The sequence below is a fragment of the Setaria viridis genome, chromosome 3, assembly GCF_005286985.2.
Source record: "Setaria viridis chromosome 3, Setaria_viridis_v4.0, whole genome shotgun sequence".
In the NCBI taxonomy this organism is placed as follows: Eukaryota; Viridiplantae; Streptophyta; class Magnoliopsida; order Poales; family Poaceae; genus Setaria; species Setaria viridis.
Window position 1 is genome coordinate 47,928,991 of NC_048265.2, and position 21,192 is coordinate 47,950,182.

The 21,192-nt window shown below is 45.4% G+C and overlaps 3 protein-coding genes across 5 annotated transcripts; 2 read left to right on the forward strand and 1 right to left on the reverse strand.

Moving 5' to 3' along the window:
- The first annotated feature begins 1,074 nt into the window (after positions 1-1,074).
- Positions 1,075-2,519, forward strand: LOC117849375 (uncharacterized). The gene is made up of 2 exons (XM_034730914.2): positions 1,075-1,887; positions 2,001-2,519. Exons 1-2 carry the CDS (start codon positions 1,318-1,320, stop codon positions 2,205-2,207), a joined length of 777 nt encoding a protein of 258 aa, XP_034586805.2. The 5' UTR covers positions 1,075-1,317; the 3' UTR covers positions 2,208-2,519.
- Positions 2,520-3,799: 1,280 nt separating this feature from the next.
- On the reverse strand, positions 3,800-8,596 carry LOC117850693 (guanine nucleotide-binding protein alpha-1 subunit). 2 transcript variants are annotated; one of them, XM_034732551.2, is made up of 14 exons: positions 8,437-8,596; positions 7,723-7,952; positions 7,538-7,610; positions 7,282-7,319; positions 7,112-7,201; positions 6,886-6,963; positions 6,203-6,310; positions 6,019-6,120; positions 5,243-5,298; positions 4,981-5,115; positions 4,710-4,803; positions 4,562-4,621; positions 4,391-4,470; positions 3,800-4,238 (listed from the first exon to the last, which is right to left on the reverse strand). In XM_034732551.2, the coding sequence occupies exons 2-14, from the start codon at positions 7,813-7,815 to the stop codon at positions 4,073-4,075; spliced, it is 1,173 nt and encodes a 390-aa protein (XP_034588442.1). In that variant the 5' UTR covers positions 7,816-7,952; positions 8,437-8,596; the 3' UTR covers positions 3,800-4,072. The 2 variants fall into 2 exon arrangements, with proteins under 2 accessions (XP_034588442.1, XP_034588443.1); XM_034732552.2 differs by lacking the exons at positions 7,723-7,952; positions 8,437-8,596 and having other exon boundaries at positions 7,093-7,201.
- A 2,137-nt stretch (positions 8,597-10,733) lies between these two features.
- LOC117849610 (uncharacterized) lies at positions 10,734-19,544 on the forward strand. 2 transcript variants are annotated; one of them, XM_034731222.2, is made up of 15 exons: positions 11,187-11,608; positions 11,756-12,118; positions 12,330-12,384; positions 12,608-12,696; positions 12,784-12,965; positions 13,270-13,315; positions 13,840-13,916; positions 14,006-14,035; positions 14,108-14,203; positions 14,572-14,674; positions 15,797-15,879; positions 16,461-16,586; positions 16,744-16,855; positions 17,021-17,128; positions 17,280-19,544. In XM_034731222.2, exons 1-15 carry the CDS (start codon positions 11,534-11,536, stop codon positions 18,285-18,287), a joined length of 2,553 nt encoding a protein of 850 aa, XP_034587113.1. In that variant the 5' UTR covers positions 11,187-11,533; the 3' UTR covers positions 18,288-19,544. The 2 variants fall into 2 exon arrangements, with proteins under 2 accessions (XP_034587114.1, XP_034587113.1); XM_034731223.2 differs by lacking the exons at positions 11,187-11,608; positions 11,756-12,118 and adding an exon at positions 10,734-11,153.
- The last annotated feature ends 1,648 nt before the right edge of the window (positions 19,545-21,192 follow it).

The following is a 21,192-nucleotide window of genomic DNA, read 5'->3' on the forward strand; positions in this document are numbered from 1 at the left end:
ATGTATCTTGTACACATTTAGAGACACCGAGGAAACTTCTAGCATAATCTTATCTCTCAGGAACATTGAATTAGCTAGCTTGCAAATTTATTTTAGAGGCATAATCACTTCTACCATGGAATCCTGAGCTGTAGCTTTGTCAAACTTGCCCCTAGATTCCTATGGTTTTAAAACAGTGTAACAAAGTGCTGCCTTTCTTGATGTGTTCTGTTTCTTCTATAGAACGGAAGAAGAATAACACATCAAATCCAATATAAAAAAACACATCAAATCATTTCTTTTCACTTTATCTTGTGTTAACTAAGTTTCTGAATATACTCGTTCCATTACAACTATTAAGTTTATTATGTGATTTTGTGCATCATTTCTACGTAGGTATAGAGCACAACAAATCACCTCCAATTTCTTTTTGGAAGCTTATAGTCTACTACTCGTCACAATTGCCTTTCAAAACTCTTATGACTCTTCGAAGTGGCTACTTGGGGAACTCAAGTGATAGTGAGACACGTTGAGTGCGCCGCACACACCGCGCCAGCAACATGCTTCACAATGTAACATTTATGCGTTTGTGTCCAAAAAGATTGATTAAATAATTGTCAGAGATCGTGAGTACCTTTCTTAGCTATTAATCTCAGTTCGATTATGTAAAGTTTGTAATTTCTTATGTTATGTGTTATGATTTTTTTTAAATTATAATTTTTTAATGTGAGATTTTGAACCTAATATGAGAAATATTTAAATTCTAACTTACCACACAATAGCGGGCCTTTCACTCGAAACATAACGACACAATCTTAATTTAACACTAAACTGTCTCTCATGAGGATACTTTTAGCCTAATGCAGCGGCTTCAACTCTCTTAAAATCGTCTGACAAGGTTGAACCTTGACGAGCATATCCTATCCTATATTGTTCTTGTTGGGGGGTTTAACCCGTTTTACCGTTCATTGTTGACGTGGATGTGCCACGTAGGCATTAGGATTGGTACTAGGACCTTAATTGAAGTGTAAATAGCATTTCACCGTCACCTACTCACCTACACACAGCGTACGCCGCACGCGCCGCAGTCAAAAGTGAAGCCACGAGTCCTGCATGCCACGCCGCGTCAGAGCGGCGACAGCAAGTGGCGCGCGTGTCGCCGGAGGAGCTCGCGGCGGCGCCACGTAGAGCCTCCGGTGTTATCCCCTCCGGTTTCACTCTCCACCGCTCCCTCCATCACCCCTAGCGCAAAGCCCCAGCCTCCCAGCAGCTCTCTCCTCGCTCTCGCTCCAACCGGCTGGCAACTCGCAACCGCAACCTGCGACGACAGCGGCGGCGATGGCGCAGAGAGGCAGCGGCGGCGGCGGAGGCTCGGCCGGAACCAACCACAACAGGCAACCGGCGATGGCGCAGAGAGGCGGCGGCGGCTTGGCCGGAACTAACCACAACCGGCAACTGGCAACGGCGAGAGCGGCGGCGGCGATGGCGCTGAGAGGAGGCGGCGGCCGCGGCTTGGCCGGAATCAACCGCAACCGGCAACCGGCGGCAGCGGCGGCAATGGCGCAGAGAGGTGTCGGCGTCGGCGTCGGCTCGATCGGAATCAACGACCACAACCGCCGCCAGCAGCTGCTGGCATCCTACTACCGTGACTTGTCCCTGGCGCCGCCGCCCCCGGCGGCGGTGGTTGGTGACAACGCGGGCTCGTTGTCGGACATCGAGGACCCGCCGCTCGATCTCCTGGCCGTGAACTCGGCGCGCGTTGCTGCTGCTCCTCCACTCACGGACGCGCCCGGCGCTGGCCTCGGCATCCGGTGGTTCGACGTCGAGACGCGCCATGGCCGCCGCCGCCGCGCGGAGCCGTCCGAGGAGGACGACGAGGGGTCCAGCCACCGCCGCCGCCAGAGACAGGTTCGATCTCAGACTATTTATATCTCAACACTGCTACGATCTGCTCGTGGAGGATCATCATCTCGGGAGATTATCATTAACCAACCATTCATTCTTCGTTTCCTTTCCCGTAGACTGAAGACGAAGCCAGCAGCGAGGCAGGAGCTGCTTCCCCGGAACAGATCTACGAGGCGCTCAAGGAGATACCCGACCTGGGCCGTGCTGATCTGCTGAGAGCCTACAGCAAGCTCATCCACGATGCTCGCCAGTTCAGGTGCCTCATGGCGTTGCCCAGCGACATGAGGAAGGACTGGCTGCTCATGGAGATCGGCAACCAGTGAAGAAGCAAGGCTTGCTATGCTTGCCATGTCTGGTCTGCAGGGCAAGTATCTGACAGCATGCCGGAACAAGTATCGTCAGCCGAATGCTATGTGTTTAATTAACTAGTAAGTTGTAGATTATGGTAGTTTAGTTTCCTTTCCACCAGCTGTGGTACTAGGGCTTGGCTTTTGTTGGACCATGTATCGAATAGCCATGTCTTTTGGTTTAGCCCTAGGTAAGCTATTGTGAACTCCCTGCTTGGATTCTCAAAATGTAGTGAATGTTTGGCTGTTTGCTTGTGAGAAAATGAAGGCTAGTGGCATGTTGCTAAATTTGCTTTGTGTGGTTTGGGAGTTCTTTGGTGCCCACACCTTGTTTCACTCGAGATGTAGCGACCTATAATCTAACGGTAAACCCGGATACTTTTGAGCCTAATGCTTCGCGGCTTAAACCTTGACAAGCTCGAACCTTGACGAGTCGCCGGAGGCAAAGCCAAGTCGTCTCGCGGGTCGTGCCACGCAGCGTCCCAGCGTGGTGACACCGCGCGGCGCGCCTGGCGGACGTGTCGCCGCCGGAGGGGCCGCCGCGGCGGCTGGTGTTGGTGTATTACGTGGCGGCGGCCGCGCGATCCGCGGCACCGCCAGCCAGCACCCCGGCTTCATTAATTAGCTGGCTACCTCCGCGGGCTTCGCTCTCGCGGAACGCCCCCACCAGCAAGCACCTCGCTCCCAATCGGCTCGGCAGCCGGCGGAGATGAAGCGAACACTGGCTGATGGCGAAGGCGAACGCGACCGGCCGGGGTGCTCCTGCAGCAGCTGCGACGAGCAATATAATGTAAATCGATCACCATTCACTTGTAGATCTCCATGCCGATTCCCCTGAAATATATACTTGAACCTGGATTTGCAAATTGAATGGCATCGTTCTGGTGTTGTGAAGATCATCAGTAGAGGCATTTAAGAAGGAATATTGACAAAATGAAAGTCTGTGACAAGCTGATGATGTAAATGTGTGTGATTGTAAGATGTCTAAAAGTAAAAACTGAGAAAGGAAATACAGCATTTTAATCTGGACTTACAAATAAATAACCAAATGTTGGTATGCCACTCAAATTTGGAGCAGTTCCTAAGACTCCTGCTAAACATGGCCAGAGGAGATCTATCCACACTTCTTGATTTCAGTTTAAACATAATGCTGGCTGAGTGCTGCTTGTCCTTAAAATGAAGATAATAAAGTCAATTGTTGTTTTAGTTGTCAGTGAGAATGAAGAGACGCCCAAAGTCTCCAGTTTTCCTGATGCGTATATGACCATGATGCTAATGCAATGCAGCACCATCTGTGACCCGTACCTGACTGAGCATCTTCCGGGGAATCTAATCATCCCGCATGCTCTGTAACCATCGAACCACAAACCTCTGGCAATGCGGCATGCAGAATTATTTTGGCAGATCACGTCACTTCAAACGTTTTTGTTTTGGGTGTCGTAATGTAACTCCTTCCAGGGCTGTGCTTTCTGCATGTATGCCGAAGGAACCTGCTCGCATGTTCGTATTACAGCTTCAGTCTTTCAGACACCCAACGCAAACGAATGCAAATTTTCAGCCACAACACCTGAAATCAAACTTTCAGCTATTTCTGGACAACAAATTCAGGATCACAATCAGCAACTAATGAACTTGACCGCGACATGACGCAAAGGGTCCAAATTTTCCACAGGCCACGGCGCGCAACAAACATCTTCACTAGCTTGTGGAAGAACAAAGAGATCAATAAAATGTTCCCCGTCCAAAAAAGAATTACAATCAGCAAAGCTGTGACACCGTAAACTCTGTTCCTCCCACCATCCTAATTACTTTTCTTGTGACTAGCAACAACCCATGCTTGGTCAGGTTCCTTCTCTGGAGCGCCTCATGCTCTCGTCGATCAACTTAAATGTCTTCTTCACAAGTTTCTGATCCAGGGCGGTTGTTCTGTAAATCTTGAACACTCGGTCTACGCGGTCTGGCTTGCTGCTCTGGAAGTAGAGCTCCTCAAACTTCTTTTTCACAAACCTGTAAATGAAACCCTCTAGGCCATAAGCAGCAGTTTTGCACATGCAGGTGTAGGATAGCAAAGTGGAAAAAGTTGTTTTTTGGCATGTATGTGCACGTATACATCTTTGTCTGACATTGATAGAGTGATAGGGAGGCAGGAGCGCACTCACTCGTAGGCATGTTCAACCTCCTGTTTGCCAGGCGCAGTAGGCTGGTAGTCTTTAAACCACTCACACACACTCAAAGGAACCTATATAAGGACGACAAGTCAGACAATTGTTGGTACACCAGAGAACTTAGTGTTACTCAGCTCTTGGTAGGTGTCAAAAGATGACCCTTACCTTTTGTATTTTCCTCTCAAATATGTCGAATTTGTTGAGAAACAACATGAATGAGGTTTTCTGGAAATCAGAATCGCATCAGGTAGGGCTCATTATGACAAAAAAAAATAGCGTGAGAACAAAAAGATTCTGATAATTTTAAACAAACCTCAAAACATCTTTGCTTTAGGACCCAGTCAAAGAGTTCTTTGGTCTCCATCATTCTGTTCTTCGTCTCATCCTCAAATAACATCTGATCGTACCTGAAATTAACAGCCAGGGCTCAACTTTGGATCAAAATTGTACACCGCAACTTATAAACCAAAATTTTTGTGGTGCTGTGCATCTTGACAAAATCTAAAGGAACAGCTTCCGAGTAGAATTCGGCAGTTTAAGGTAAGTTCAAGTCAATGAATTGTAAACAATGAAAATGCACTTACTCGCTAACGGCAGCACAAAAGATTACAGCATTAACACCTTCAAAAAGATGAATCCACTTCCTTCTCTCATTTCTTTGGCCTCCTACATCATACAACCTATAGACCTCTCCACCTCTTTTGCTCTCTCCAAGAGGGCTGTAGGAAATTAAAAACTTACTAATTAGAAGATTAAAGCTATCTGTTACTCGATAATACCAATTTAGTTCGACATCCGGACAGAGTATAACAAAAGAAATATGCAAATACCATGTCAGCAGCTTACCTAAACTGAGTTTCTACCACACCATTCGTCCGTACTCTTGCATGAAGCACGTCCTCCTGCAAAGAACCAGCCCAGATAAGTACAATAGATAAAGTGCAAACCCTTAAGACCTATGATCAAATAACCATGTACAGAAACCAAAATAATATGATGGAACATTCACATAAAAGAAAATTAAAACAAAAGATAAGTTTTTCTATACACCTTGAGGATGACTTGACCAGAACAAGATGATTCCATGGTATCTACTTTAGAGGCTGCTTCACAATGCACCACTATAATGATTCAACAAATAAAAACAATTTAACATTTTTTTTTGCTTAGGAGAAGGGAACGTCATTACAAAAACTGAAACATAGCCTGGGTAATGTAGCCAACTAGCCATGCTTATGTTTTGGAAGTTGTGAAACGAACCAACCCATCAAAACTCAAAAGGGGTGTGTGTGTGTTGGGGGGGGGGGGGGGGGGGGGGGTAAGACTATGCCTTATTCATAGCAGTTTAGTAAAATTTATTCTCACTTCACTGCAATTGTGCATGGGGATTCTATTCAAGATTGTTACATGCAAGGTATATTCCCCCTTCCTGAATACTGAAACTAATAACCTCCTAACTCCTAAGGTCTTCAAAAGAATGGGAATATCTATATATCTTACATTTGACCCCAGCCTCTAATGCAATTCGGCAACCTCAAACACAATCAAAAGGAAATAGTATGCTAATATCAAAAAACCTGTAAATAAGGCTGACAAGATTTAAATTGGGCGTAATTGCATACCTTTGTTGGTACATAATCTACTTCAGCTAATCGGTCCAAATTGCTCATGAAGTACTGTGCACAGTCAGGGACTTGCAGAATACTTCCGCGTGAATAAGTTTCCTACAAATGCTTTTCTCAGTAATCAAGCTTTCTGTTCAACTGTCTATAAAATTTCTTTAAATAAAGTAGCAATGTTTTTCACCTGAATGGCTGGATCTTGCCATAATTTCCTTACATCCTGTACAAGTTCTTTGTTCAGCAATGGGTAATCCAATTTTGCACCAATTTCTGATAGTTTCTCCCCAATCTCCTGAAGTAGGGATAAAGTTACAGTATAAATAAACAAAACATTTTGCTAGTTCAATAAGGTGGATGATGAGAAGCTTCTATGAGCTAGCAAAGGCATCTCAATGCCTACAAGGTGACATTTGGTAACTGTTTAGCCTCAGAACTACAAACCAAAAACAATGTTTAATACCTCATGGTAGATGAATTTTGTATACCCAACATTTCAAACAACAACTAGTCACGCATACCAATCTTAGCCTTCTTCTCTCAAGCAATCGAATATATCAGCAAGGTTACCAGTTATCAAAAGACATAAATGATTTACTGGAAAAACTAAGGAAAATAGATAAAATGAATGGCTACACATCATTTCTCCCCTTTTCCATTTGGTTCAATTTAATGTTCAAGGGATACTATTCCATTAGCAAGTGACAATGCAAAGCATAATAATGCATTTGAGATCAGCACAATTCCAGGCTGATTCAACTATTGCAATCATCTCAGACGTACCACATTAGAATCATTACATTTCAGAATAACCAAGTTTTTATATTCCAAAATGGAACTCTAATTACTGAAGAAAACAAGGGCACAAACCTGATTATCTGGGGATAGAACATATTTTGAGGAATCTGGTTCCACTTGGGCTAGCTCTTTAGCTCCGTCATATAGAATCTGTCCACATTTAACTCATTACTGAGGCAAAAGATGTGCAAACACACCCCCATAAAAACAGCATATCAATCTACAGTCATTTTTTTCTACATAATCCCCACTATGCTGTAAGCGAAAAAAATGACACACCCTTTCTAGTATAGCATACTTTAATTGTCTGATATACGTTCGCATGGATGACTGAAGTATAGCTTCTAAGTTCTGCCTCATCGAAACCAGTTTGGAAAAGGAGCTTTATCTGCAAATGAGCAATCAGAATATAAGTGGCCTGCTGATGGCATAGGAATATGGTCCACAAAGGAATGACATGAGCCTTGCCTGTTTAAATATTGTAGACTTTCCCGATTCTCCAGCACCTTACCAAGAAAGACAGCCAGGCAAAGAAATTTATTGATGACCAGCATGCAAAGATAGCATTTTCAAGTCTGAATGATACACAAAGGGAATTGGCTAGGGAGAAACTATAGAGATAGCTTTTTCGGCTGATCCAGCAAACTACCAAGACAAAAGTCTACACAACAACAGATACTTCACATGACAAAATACCTCTTCAGTTCAAGTAAGTTGGAATTACCGAGAAGTAAGAGCTTGTGGATGTGTTGCTCTGCCTTTGTCTCTTGCAAAATCCGCCGGTCGATGTCAGCAGACTACACACACACACCATGAGTATCAGCAGGAATCAAATGCAGCTGCTTAGTGCTAACCAACTCAAAATCAAAACCTACTAATAGCATTTACTTGGTCTAAACGACAAGTTACCTTTGCATTTTCAGCTGCTTCAGCCTCGTTTAAGGAATGATGTCTGCTACAGGATGAGCCCATGCTTTCAATCACGCAGGTAAGCACAGACATTATTCTAGAGGCACATTCTCATCCCTGAGCCTCCTCTCGAGTAATGCATCTAGGCCTGGATCTTGGCGCCCATAAGCTTCAGCCAGCAGAAGACTTGCTGTGGGGCAGTAATCACAGCACCAGACTTGGCAAATCAGCTATCAGCAAAGAAAATGACCCAAATTAGCAAGAATCGACACAAATCAGAACGGATGAAACAAATGTCAACATGTTGGAATACAAAACAAATCAAATCTCGGTGCCACGCTGCATCCAGCTCTGACCACCGAGTGCGAGCAACAGAAAGATGCGGAGAGCGCGGAGGACCCCGCATGGGCGGCCACCGGCGCCGCCGCTGCAGGAGCCGCCAGTTGCGGCGCGGGCGAGCTAACGGCAGTCTGGAGCCTGGAGAGGTGGGGAAACGGAGCTTCGATGGATGGATGGATGGATTCCCACGCCGCCTCACCTCGCCACCCTCGATCCGCCACCACCGCCGTGCCTACTGCCGCCGCCAGACACTCTAAGCACGCCGGCTATGGAGCCCTCCCCCGACGACCCCGAACCGGAAACCCTAACCCAGCCACCACCATGCCTAAATCCGAGAGAGGAATGAGGAGCAGGAGCAGGAGGAGGAGGACCCACCTCGTCGCCGGCCGTCTACCACCACCCACCAGAGTTGGACGAGCACGAATCGTGAGAAGAGTGAGCTGTTGAGAGCTCGGACGGAGAAGTCTGGCTGCGGAGATGAACTCTGGCCGGTAGGGCCGCAGTGGAGGGGATTTGCGCCTGTAAGGATCGACGAGAGGGTGCGCCTGCGCCTAGCGGAGACGTAAATGGCCGCGCGTTTTAAATTTACGTTTTCCTAGTGATCAATAAAGACACTGCTCCAGTCCCATGAAATCGAATTTTAGAAGGAAAATGAGAAATAAATCTCTATTCCGCGGGTAGCTGGGGCAGCTGCCTTATCCTGCCGTAGGGGGCGCTCCGCCTCTGCTGTCAGGTACGAGGCTGAGCTAAATTCTCTACAATTTCTAAAAAAAAATCGATGTCATTAATTGTACGTGCTCCATCGAGAAAAAAGCAAATCAAACATTCGAATGGCAGAGCATGCAGCAAACAAAATACTCTGCGGTAGTAGAGCAATCCCTCAAGCCATACCACCCCTAGTCTAACCGACACATGAAGGAATCAACTCATTGAGTCCAGACGGCCGGTGACATACAGGAGAGGGTGGATGGGGTTTAGGGAGCACGAGGACGCCTACGGTTGAAGGGATATAATTATGGTTGTAGTCTTTGTCAGGTGTACTTGGATATGAAGGATTGAGACAAATTTGGATGGCGGGCGTGGAAAGCAGTGGAGAGACTGCAGAGAAGGACGATTGTGATGGTGGCGGCAATGTGCTTTGCGAATGATGTCATTTGGTGGAGATTGGAGAGTGCTGAGAGGCAGTCGCAGTAGAAGGTGATGGGAGGCAAACTCTTCCTCGATGCTACTACTTTAGCTACATAAATAATTTCTCTTTTGTGATAATAATAATAATAATAGTAGTAGTAATTTTTCTTTGACCGGCTCGCCATTGGTAAGCTATCACTCCCGCTCAGCACTATGCTATGTTGGAGATTGGAAACAATCAAATAACAAATACCTTTTTATTTTTGGATGATGAGATGTCTTGGCAAACACGTAGTAGATCAATTGTTTTCACCGAACAAACTAGCAAGAAACACTTCCATCTTTTCTGCATCACAATATTATTAGCGAGATAAAGTAAGGTCCAAGAGATGCCCGAGGCAGGGGTGTCAGCTTGAACTCGTTCTGTGCCAACAGTTATAACCTTCATCAGCTCAACCTTCTCCTCCCTTTTATCCGTAAAGAGTTGCTGTGAAATTGTTGTATTAACAAGAGCCCCTCTTTCAACTTCATCTGTTCACAAGGGAAAACTAAATAATACAAAAGAACAATAAATTTTGCTTGCGATCCAGGGATGCAAAGTGCAACGCTGCTGGATCTATCTCGAAGAATCCGTTCAGTTAAATGCATGACCTGTCAGAGCACGAAGTCCGACAGCAGATGAGGGTTTGCCTCCGGTAGAAGGAGGGCTCCATGAGCCGCCGCTGTGTTCTGTGGACGTCCAATGGCATGAGCAGGTCGGCCGCGCGTGCGAGCAAAGTAAGGTCCCTCGGTGACTCAAAAAATTGAACAGGATTGTTATTGAAGCCTATTTTAGCTAGGTAGGTGCCTATTGTATCATGATTTTAGCCTAGTTTTCCATATTAACTGTGCGATATAGGTTTTTTCTTTGCCTCGTTCCCTAAAAATGAGGTCGTCGATCCGTGATCTGCCACATCCTATCAATACAATTGACGTGGGGATGCTCTCCCCCTGGCGATCATTGAAAAAAAGATGGTATCAAGTGAATCTCAATCCTCCTTTGACGAAGTGCATTGCCGGTCCTCTTCAAGAAGGCTTGTAGTTTGACGACGTGCATTGCCGGTCCTCTTCAAGAAGGCGCTACAAGGGTTGAACGAGAGGAGTCTAAATGCAATTTTTATGGTGAGTTTAAATGTAACTGGCCCTTTTTTTTTCGTTTACTATTGCCTGTTTAGGGAGCTCGTGTGAAAAGCGCCATCACTTGGAAAGAGTTTTCCCGAATCTAGATAGTAGAAGTGAGTTGCTTTTGCGCCTAGCTTCTCTTGGCAAAAAATTAAGCGCCTTTCTTTGCGTTCAAATGTGATCATTTTAGTCCAAACTTTAAAACCCTGATCGCAGCCATTTCCTTCATGGGCCGTTCCGGTCCAGGCCACCAGGTTTGTTTCCCGTACTTCTTAGTGGGCCTTGGCTTAACTAACAGTGCTATGAGTGATCACCGGCCCATACAGCCCACATATACAACCTGCCGCCGCCGGCGTAAGCCTGATGATTTCGCTCAACAATTAGCAGCAACCTCCATTTTTTTTTTCCCACCCGGCTCCAGTTTCCCTCGCACAAACCCCCCCAATCTCTCCCCTCACCCCGACCGCAGGCCGATCGGCGGCGGCGGCGGCGGCGGCGGCGGCTGCCTTGCGATGGCCCCGATCGAGATCGACTGGAAGGAGGTGCTCAGCAGCCGCTCCTCCCCCGACCGCGAGAACTGCGTCTGCTTCGAGTCCCCCTCGTCGGCGCCGCACGCTGGGGCGGCTGCGCAGCGGCCGCGGGCGGGGGGCGCCGCGAGGGCGTCGTCGGACGACGAAAAGCGGCGTGGGACCCCCGGGCCCAACCGGACCCCGGGGCTGCGCAGCGACCTCGACCGACGCCGCCCCGGCGCGCCTGCGGGCGACGGGTCGCGCCGCCCGTTGACACGCGCGGCGGCGGCGAAGGTACGTACGTACGCCCGCCCGCCCGCTCCTGTGGTTGTGTATCGAACTGGAGCGTTCGATTACGAATCGATTAACTTTGCGGTGGTTCTGTGGGATTTTTTTAGACGAGTTTTGTGGGATTTTAGTGCGCATCCATCCTGTTCCTCAGGTGTGCGTGTAGGTTGGATCGGGCGGCCATGATCAGGTCTAAGTGCCACTGCTAGGTGGCCATGAGCTCGAAGACGTGGATGAGCGGCGGCGGCGGGAGGCGCGGCTCCCCCGGCGGCGCGCCCGCCATCGCTGCCGTCGTCGGACGGGAGAGCGGCGCGTGATGAAAGTCAGTGGGAGGATGCTGAAGCCCATACTTGTTAGTGGGCCTTGGCCTAACAGCGCTATGGCCTATGAGTGATCACCGGCCATACAGATACAGCCCAGCACTATACAACCCGCCGCCGCCGAATCTTCTTCCTTCCAGCGTAAGCCTGATGATTTGGCTCAATAATTAGCGGCAACCAGCTCCATTTTTTTTTTTCACTCGGCTCCAGTTTCCCTCGCACAACCCCCCCAAAGCAAAACCCCCCCAATTTCAATTCTCCCCATCTCTCCCCCTCCCCCGATCGCAGGCGATCGGCGGCGGCGGCCTGCCGATGGCGCTTTACCGCTCCCGGCTCGAGATCGACTGGGATGAGGTGTTCAGCCCCTACTGCCCTGACCGCGACGGGAACAACGTCGACTGCGAGTCCCCTTCCGACGTCCGCTTCGAGTACCCTTCGTCGGCGCCGCACGCCGGGGCGGCGGCGGAGCGGCCGCGGGCGGGGCCCGCCGCGAGGGCGTCGTCGGACGACGACAAGCGGCGTGGGACCCCCAGCTCCAACCGGAGGTTCCCGGGGATGCGCAGCGACCCCGGCCGGCGCGTGGGTGGGCGCAGCCGCAGCGCGCTGGTGGATGTCGGGGCGCGCCGCCCGCTGACACGCGCGGCCGCGAAGGTGCGTACGCACGCCCCGCTCATGTACCCGCATTGAATGGGGCCGGAGTGTCTGATTATTGTGAATCGATTGACATTTGTTGGGGGGGGGGTAGTTTTGTTGGGTTTTGGTACGCACTCTATTCCTCAGGTGCGCGCTAGGTTTTCCGTACCCCCTTTGGAGCTGCATTGTGTCAATTATTCAGGGAACCCGTTGGTTGCTTGGTTTGCAGGCTGCTCGTCAAGGACTGGATGCTCGTTCTGCTACCAGGGATGTATTCAGCTTCAGTAAGATCTCCGCACTTGCTGTCACTTTCGTTTTTGAGCTTGCGCATCTACCGATGTCAAGAGGTGGATTGGGAAACCCTGGTCTCATGTGATGGGTTAGCGGATTTATCGCGGGAAATGCTGGCTTATTCATGTGGAGTATCAGTCGGGATAAAATGTTCATTGAATTTGTTACAGTTGTTCATTGATCCAAACTGTCACTGATTTGTCATTTTGTTTGTAGATAAGGTGGATGAGGATGGGGAAGATGTGGGTCGCAAGTACTGTTTGAAGTCATCTCCCGATTTAGATAGAAAGAATAAATATGGCCAGGTATGATACAGTGTTTTTTTTTAAAAAAATCCTTGCTGACCAGTAGGCATCTCTTAAGCTCTATAATGAGGAGAATTGTGAATGCAGCTACCTATGATTAAACGCCAAAGCCAAAGGACTATATCTGTGGATAAGATGTACAAACGCCAACCATGTTCAACACCTGTTTCTGGGAACCTACAGAGGGTTCATGCCATTGATCCAGATGAGTCTGATAATGGAAAATGTCAGCAGAGTGAAAATTCCAGTTTCAGTAGATTTACTAAGAGGTAGGCATCTGTTTTCCTTGTGTTTACGGACCAGTTATTTCATCTTACCTTTCAAACTTTGAGATAAGTTTCTTTTGTTATTAGACTCCAATAATATTATCTGTGCATTTTGTACAACGATTTGGTATTTGTTATGAAAATAATCCATGATATGAAAATTTGTATACCTTTGAAGATATTTACTGCCTTCGTTATGTTGCACAAAGCATTTGCACATTATGCACATGTGGTCATGTATGATGTACCATTATTACAGTTGTAATGTGTTATCAATCAACAGTCCATTTGCAATTCTTCTATGCAGGAGGAAGGAACAGCTTCAGGCTTCATCTTCTGTTTATTCTCGAAAGGTTAGTATGCTGATACTTAATCTATACCAACAAGAGTACTTTGTGAACTAATCATCCATGTTTTCCTGTTGAATGCAATGTGTAGTGAGCATATTGTGTTTGACTTAAATGGTTATATGAACAGTAGAGAATATAGTGAGTGTTGTTATTTACCATTGAAGACATTTCTTTGAATTCTTGATGGCTTGATTGCATTAATGATTGCCCACTAGAAAGGCTGGGCAAGGTTGAAGAAAATAAACTCTCTTTGTTTTGACATGAGGTTACAAAGTTTTCTATTTCGCACTAGATCTTGTCTTCAGGAAGGTTGGGTGGTCATTACTCCCTTTAATAGACACTACTATACTTACTTTCCTTTAATAGTTTGCCATGGTATTATTTGTTCATAAGTTTGGCTGCCATATGTTACATTGGTGAGAGCCAGGGCATTTATTGGATACTATGCCACACTTTTCATAGTACTGTAATCCTAGCGCCGCTTTGCCATTTTGACCTTACTTTTATTGATATGAATTTCCTATAAGGTTCAAGATGTGGTTCTATTGGACGATGAAGATATGCAAACTGAGGGAGAAGTAAACTGTGAGATGTCTGGCAGACGGTAAGCTTATCTCTAGTTTTATATTCATCATGGTACACTGTTAGCTGAGCTGTTGGTTTACGTTTCAAATGCGCCAATTGTATTTTCAGGAATGAACCAAAGATCTACTACCCATCAAGGTGAATATTTTGCATTCTTTGTGAAGAGTTCATGGTTGTTTTTACCTTCTCTTGACTTTATTTTGTGAACAGAGATGATCCAGAAGCTGTGGAGCTCACGGGCTCTGATATTAACTGTCTTGACCCTGGAGCATTTTTGTCGTCACCGGTGATAAACTACTACATCCAGTAAGAATCTCTCTATTTTTGAGTTGCAACTTTGTATTAACCTACTCTATGAAATTTACACTTTTTTCTTAGTCTTATTGAGCGTGCCATTTAATTTTGAAACAAATAGGAAGTGGCCAATGCAAGGTTTGCTAACGTAATGTTTAGGTGTTAATATTTGCTCTTTTACTGCTGCTCCACATTGTAATGTCTTGAATACCATCATACTATTTGTTGTGGGATAATTAGCTGAAGAATTTGTTAAAAGTAGTATTATGTGAACTCTGAAATATGCTATTTGCAAAGAGGTATTAAGACCAAACAAATTTAGGACTTCTGAGTTCTGATTATGTTCCACTCTGTCTTCTTCCGATGATGTTACTGTGCAGGAACATAAAAAGGAACATATTGTGCAGTGATGATTGCAGAGACAAATTCTACATATTTAACACGTATTTTTATGGAAAGCTTGAAGAAGCATTGTATCGGCGGGTACGATCTTTTGTGCCATGAAGTCATACTTCTCTTACCAAATGATTTGCATTATGTCTTTGTGCAAAAAAGGGATGATTTTACTCTTCTGGGTACATAATACATGAGTACCTTGTAGTAGAAGTTTTAGTTCTTCGTTTTTTCCTCAATCTGGCAGGAGAGCTGCCCGTCATTATATTAAGGAATGAAACAATAGTACAAAAGGCACAGTGAGGGAAAAACTGAACGCATATACACTCACACATCCCCAACTCAAAACTGTTAAACGTACATATGGTCCAGGCAGATTTATGTTATCAGGGAGCTCAAGGCAGAAGCTCCTGCCGAATACCAGAGCGAACCTTTTCAAGGACATCGTGGACCACAGCCAAGGTACTCGAATTCCAGTTCCCAAACACACTTGTCGCGGTGCTTCCAGAGAAGCCAGACAACCAAAATGATCAGCGAGTTAAAACCTTTACACTGCGGTTCATCCATCGACTGGGTCGCAACATGACAACTTTAATTGAAAGGAGATAGGATGAGTTCCTTGCAAATACACAGTTTTTATTCTTCCTTGATATGAGATAGGTCCTTTCTCTTGGGTAGAATTACAATTAAAGAAAGGGGCACACCTGTTCTTCAAAGCTCCCATAGGGAAGGCAATTTCTAGACAGCCTTACCCTTGCTTGTTCTGTTAGGAGGCTGGTTCGAATCCATGACCTTGAAACTGCAAGTAGAGAGACTACCACTGCACTCGGCCCGCTCTTGAGTGAGGAATTACAATTAACCAATTATTTGTTTTTCTTGAGTGAGGAATTACCATTTTCTATCTTGCACCCCTGCGATCGGGACTGCTTAATGGTTGGCACACATTTGAGTTTCAGTCAACTGCATTTCAATACCCATTTCATTTCCGCTGTTTTCCCATCAGTCATTTACAGAATTTGATCCTCTTTTTTTTTTTTTTCTAATAACAAAATTCACTTCTGAATAAAAAATTTCCTCCTGATTTTTTCTTCTCTCATTCTTCTGTCTTGACATTATCTTTTGTGCTACATGTTTGTTCAACATATTTTTTTTATTAACTTAAGATAATGTCTAAGATTAGAAAATTTATGTTTTCCTTGGATTTTGTTCTAGGGTGACTTCTCAAAGTTGAGAAGATGGTGGAAAGGTGTCAATATATTCCATAGAGCATATATCATCTTGCCGATCCATGGGATGTAAGTTGTTACTGAAACAAGACATTTACATTATGAAGCCAAATTACTATTGTTTAGATCCATGCAATATAATTGGTTCTCAACGGTAAACTTGAATAAGTTAGTGAATAGCTATTTAGCAAGCTTCATGGTTCGTCTGGATCCATGCTTCAAAATGCCTAGGGCCATGCATCTATTCAAATTCTATTAGATTTGAAATGTGGCTCCTGAGATTCCTAATATTCTTTGGAAGCATGCAACGATTGTGTCTTCAACAATGCTACTCTGAATGCATCTTTGGTCATGCAGACAGTAGAGTAGGAGGGAGTTCTATGGTATGCAGCCGAAGCTCAGGGCCTTGTGTTCTCGGTCTCAGCTTCTCACTTGTGTCGTTGTCCATCTTTTATAGCATGGCTCTCCTGGTCTCGCGTATTGTGTGTTTGTGTCCTTTAGTTCGTTGTGCGTGTGTGTCGGGTGTGTTGTACATTTGTTACTCTTTCTTCTTAACGAGATGACGTGCAGCTCTCCTGTGTCACTTGAGAAAAAGATACCTGCATTTTTTATAGTGTATTAAATATTACCTCTTTGCATTTGTAATTCAGGGCTCACTGGAGCTTGGTAATCATTTGCATGCCAGCAAAAGAGAGTATTTCAGGTCCAATCATAATACTTCATCTGGACTCCCTAGGGATGCATCACAGTACCAAGATCTTGGACACAGTTGGGAGGCAAGTAACCAATCTAAGCTATATTGTTTTAGCTATTTTTCACTCGTAATATTCAGAAACAAGAAATTCTAGAATGCGGCAGACTTGCTTGCTGCTGCATTTTCATGCAAGTGGCCGGCCATCTTCTGTACAACACTGATGGCATCAAATGTTGCAGATACCTTGAAGAAGAATGGCGGTACTTAAAGAAGAATCCTTCTCCTGACACATCAGTTTTGGATGCAACATGGGAGGATCTTCCAAGTAATATACACAAGGCAAAAGTCCAGGTACATACAGTTGAACAAAGTTGCCAAGTATCACTATATAGTGCTTCCAGTTGTTCTTGGTATATATGTTTACAGATGTTTGATTTAAATAATTGTCCAGATTGTGATTACTTGGTACAATTTACTCACAAATCAATCTAACATGATTTTTTTAACAACTGCTAGGTTCCGCAACAGAATAATGCGTACGACTGTGGCATCTTCATGCTTTATTATATTGAAAGGTTTATAAGAGAGGCACCAGAAAGGTTCACGATAGATAAACTTGACATGGTTAGTCCTTCCAACTCTTTTCTATACTTGTTCAGTTCTTACGACTCTGTTTCTGTTGAGCTTTTTAAGACTGTTTGAGATAGTTCTATGCTGAGCTTGTGTTTGTTACACACTTTAATTGTTCAATACTGGACTTGTGTTTGTTGCACAGTTTAGCTGCAGTTGGTTCAACCCTGAAGATGCTTCTGATTTAAGGAAGAGAATAAGAGCGCTACTGCTGGAAGAGTTTGAAAGTGCCAGGCTGGATAATGTTATGTCAGACGGAGCTGCATCCAATGGCTCTTCTATTGAAGATAGCATAAAGGGTGGAGAATCGGAAGGAGATGCACCTTCTGAAAGTTCAGAAATGGCCGTAGATTTTGGAAACACCGGCAAGAGCAGTGAAGGCATCAAGGTTGCAGCCTCAGAGGAGGAATGTGGAGTGTCAGCAGATGCTGGTAAGAGTAACGAAGGCATCAAGTTTGCAGAATCAGAAGAAGCAAGTGGAGAGTCTGGAGATGCTGGTATGAGTATTGAAGGCATCAATGTTGCAGATTCGGAAGAAGCAACTGGGGAGTCTGGAGACGCTGGTAAGAGTATTGAAGGATATGTTGCAGAATCAGAAGAAGAAAGTGGGGACTCAGGAGACGCTTGGAAGAGTATTGAAGGCATTAATGCTTCAGAACCAGTAGAAGCAAGTGTAGGGTTTGGAGATGCTGGTAAGGGTATTGAAGTTATCAATGTTGCAGAATCAGATGAAGCAAGCGTGGAGCTTGGACATGCTGGTAAGACTAAGAAAGGCATCAAGGTTGCAGCATCAGAAGAAGCATGTGTGGAGTGTGTACTATCCACTGATAAGAATATGGAGTCTGTATCAGACGAGGAACATACTAGCAGCAGCAGACGTGGTGAAAGGACTGCAGGATGTGCTCTGTCAGAGTCTGATAGCGCAAAAGACGAAGAAGGTACCATGAAAGCAGATTTTGACAGCTCAAAAACTGAGAAAGAAGGATTGATTGCAATTGTATCACCGGAAAGACCGAGGTTCAACGAGGGGGCCACTCGTAGTCGTAGGGCACCAATTCCAGATATAGTTCCTGACAGCGACAGTGACAACGAGACCAAGATGGAGGTCTTAAGAGTTTACAGAAGAAAAAGTGAACTCATTAACTTGGAATAGCTGACATGAGGGGCCAAGCGCGGCACTTCCGTTGCGTTCCCAGGAAGGTGGGAAACAACGCCAGGCGCCCGCACTCTATTTTGCGGTAAACCAAAAACCTAGCATGCAGTCCGGGTCATCCTCCTTTGCTCTCGGGCCCTTTGCTGGGCATGGGTGTGGGCGTGGGAGACATGTAAAGTGTACAGGTTAACCATATAGGTAGTATCCAGGATGGAAATGGTGGGTGTTACACATTCGAGGTTGGACACCCGCAAGTGGTTCATCCATTCCGTTCTGAGATGAGCTATTGAAATACTAGCAAGGTTGAGGTTGTCCTCTTGAGCAAACCAGCATGTCTATTCTCCTCTAGCTTCGATAACATTTCTCTGGATTTTTGGTTGTAGCTCTCTTGCTGTTGCAGTGCGATGGCATTGGTAGGTGCCGAGACTAGTAGATGCTGATTGGAAGGCTCATGAAAGTGGTATGGTTGGCAGATGAGCATCGTTGCTTGCCACCCCAACAACACCATCGTGGCCTCGATGGATTGATGTTGGCTCTCTTCAACTCGAGCCTTGTCTGATGTACATACATGTAAAGTCGGAAAAATCCTGCAATTAACTTGCGATGACCTAGTCAGTAACATGCATTCATGGCTGCCTTGGCTGGGTTGGGCTACAGAAAAACTAGTACCATGCTATCAGGAACTTCGTGCTATCAGCTGGATGGAATGGATGGAAGCTACCCAACTGTTGTGTGGTTGCTGTCAGAGGAGCCCAGAAGGCTTGGCCGCCGTGTCAGCAACCAGTGGACGATCCAGGGGAGATGTTGGAAGATCATTCTGGACCGCAGGTTGCGGCTGGCGATTTACATCGTGCTTGTTCCACGGGCACGAGTCCATGCCGCATGCAAGACGATCGGACGGGGCCATCCGGTGATTTCTCGCGGAACCTATCGATTCTGGAAACTGAGTTGGGCTCAACGATACACAGGGCAGACCGAACGCTCTGGTGACGCAAACCAAACGCTCTGTTAATTACAAGTGTGATCAGAATGGGAGTTGGGTAACTAAGATGCCGCCGATCGAGCATCGGGTATGATGACTCGTCGTCCTCTCTGATGAAAAGAAGGGAAGGTGGTTCAACGTCGCCGAATTTGGCACGCTCATTCTTGTTTTCTTCAGGGCACATCAATTGACACTTCCTTTAGCAAATTAAGCAAGCATTATCTTCTCCTTAAAAAAGGGCAAAGGAAAGCATATCTGGATTTGGAAGAGGGATGCGCACTGCTCAAGTGCAGATCGATCTGTTTGGTTGCTTTTGTTTTGCTCTCCTCCACCGTGCACGTCTCTCCCTCCCTCCACGCGTCCCATGTCGTGGAGAACTGGCGATCGAAGCGAACGGACGTGCTGCCAGCCGGTTTGGCAGCATCCGCGACAATCCCAAGAGAGTGATAAGATATGATGCAGTTTTTTTCTTCTTCTTTGGGACCAAAACACGAGAGTGAATCACCAGCTGAGCATGCCGTGTGTGACGAGATAAGTGACACGGCGACACTTGCGCATTGGCCCCCGCCGGCCCACCTTATTAGCTTTCCAGTTCAGTTTCTTGGCACCCTGTGGGCTGTGCTCGAGTTTGTAAACCACTTTTGGAAACCGTACACCAGCCATTCCGATGAAATTCATGCATATTTTTCTATCGCGACTCATGAGGTAAGCTATTAAAACACTACTCCCTTCGTCCTATTCATCCTAAATTATAAGTTATTTTAGTTTTTTCCAGATACGTACGTATTATTATGTATCTAGAATTTAAGTGGATAACAAAATCTATAAATTTAGAAAAATCAAAATAACATATAATTTGGGACGAAGGAAGTAGGGTTCTATTCGGTATGTTTCAGGTTCTACTCGGTACGCATATAAAAATAGCTATTTTCGCTCTTTCTGGAGCAAACTTCACCCACATGCAGAGTCAAAGTCCACACAAAGCATACCGGCATCCATTCTCCCCCAGCTTGATAACATTTCTTTCGACTTGGGAGGAGTACCTTTCTTGTCAAGGATCGTGTTTCGGTGAAGATGAGCTTATCCTCACTGCTTTATTTCCCCGGATTTAATTGTACCATGTCTTTTCAACATCTCAGCAGCGCCGTTCGTTCAACACTCTCCGACAGAATAATGTTCCACAGCGCATAATCCTACTCGGTCTTTCTCTAATCAACTTTTATCTTATTATTATGTTATTCCACCACACGCATCTCATTCTCTCATCTCATGGAAACGCTATTGCTGCCCTCTTCACGAGAGCGGCCTGTTTCTTGCCGTTGGATCGTCGATCGTGAAATCCTTTTTTATTTTTCTTTCTCCACTTGCTTTGACATTGGATTGTGGTTCCGGCCTTTATTTGGGTGGTTGCTTCACGCTAGCGGTGGCCATCCAAACAAACTTTAGGGTCTTTGATTTGTTTTCTGAAAAAGAAGAAGAAGATGAGGGCCAATTTGGACCGCGAATTGTTAGACGGACGGTAATGGCGATGCTAATCTTGTTTCCTTAGCAGTTCAGATGCTAATCCTTTAATTTTGTTTTTTTATTGCACGCGAATTAACAAAGAGCACGTTTGGTGCGCTTGCCTAGAGCAGGGTTAAGTGGGTGTTTGGATACCAGGAGTTAAAGTTTAGCCCTGTCACATCGGATGTTCGGATACTAATTAGGAGGACTAAACCTGAACTAATTATAAAACTAATTGCAGAATTTCTAGGCTAATTCGCGAGACGAATCTATTAAGCCTAATTAATCCATCATTAGTAAATGGTTACTGTAGCACCACATTATCAAATCATAGACTAATTAGACTTAATAGATTCGTCTCACGAATTAGACTCCATCTGTATAATTAGTTTTATAATTAAACTATATTTAATATTTCTA

Bases quoted from the DNA above. Each gene is read 5' to 3' on its own strand.
- LOC117850693 (XM_034732551.2), bottom strand. From the start codon at position 7,815: ATGTCTGTGCTTACCTGCGTGATTGAAAGCATGGGCTCATCCTGTAGC. The intron at 6,311-6,885 runs GTTTGTGCCCTT...TCCCTACTTCAG, and splicing joins TTCTATCCCCAGATAATCAG to GAGATTGGGGAGAAACTATC. The intron at 4,239-4,390 runs GTGAGTGCGCTC...TTTCATTTACAG, and splicing joins GAGGTTGAACATGCCTACGA to GTTTGTGAAAAAGAAGTTTG.
- LOC117849375 (XM_034730914.2), top strand. From the start codon at position 1,318: ATGGCGCAGAGAGGCAGCGGCGGCGGCGGAGGCTCGGCCGGAACCAAC. The intron at 1,888-2,000 runs GTTCGATCTCAG...CCTTTCCCGTAG, and splicing joins ACCGCCGCCGCCAGAGACAG to ACTGAAGACGAAGCCAGCAG.
- LOC117849610 (XM_034731222.2), top strand. From the start codon at position 11,534: ATGAGTGATCACCGGCCATACAGATACAGCCCAGCACTATACAACCCG. The intron at 12,385-12,607 runs GTAAGATCTCCG...TTTTGTTTGTAG, and splicing joins CAGGGATGTATTCAGCTTCA to ATAAGGTGGATGAGGATGGG. The intron at 15,880-16,460 runs GTAAGTTGTTAC...TTTGTAATTCAG, and splicing joins ATCTTGCCGATCCATGGGAT to GGCTCACTGGAGCTTGGTAA.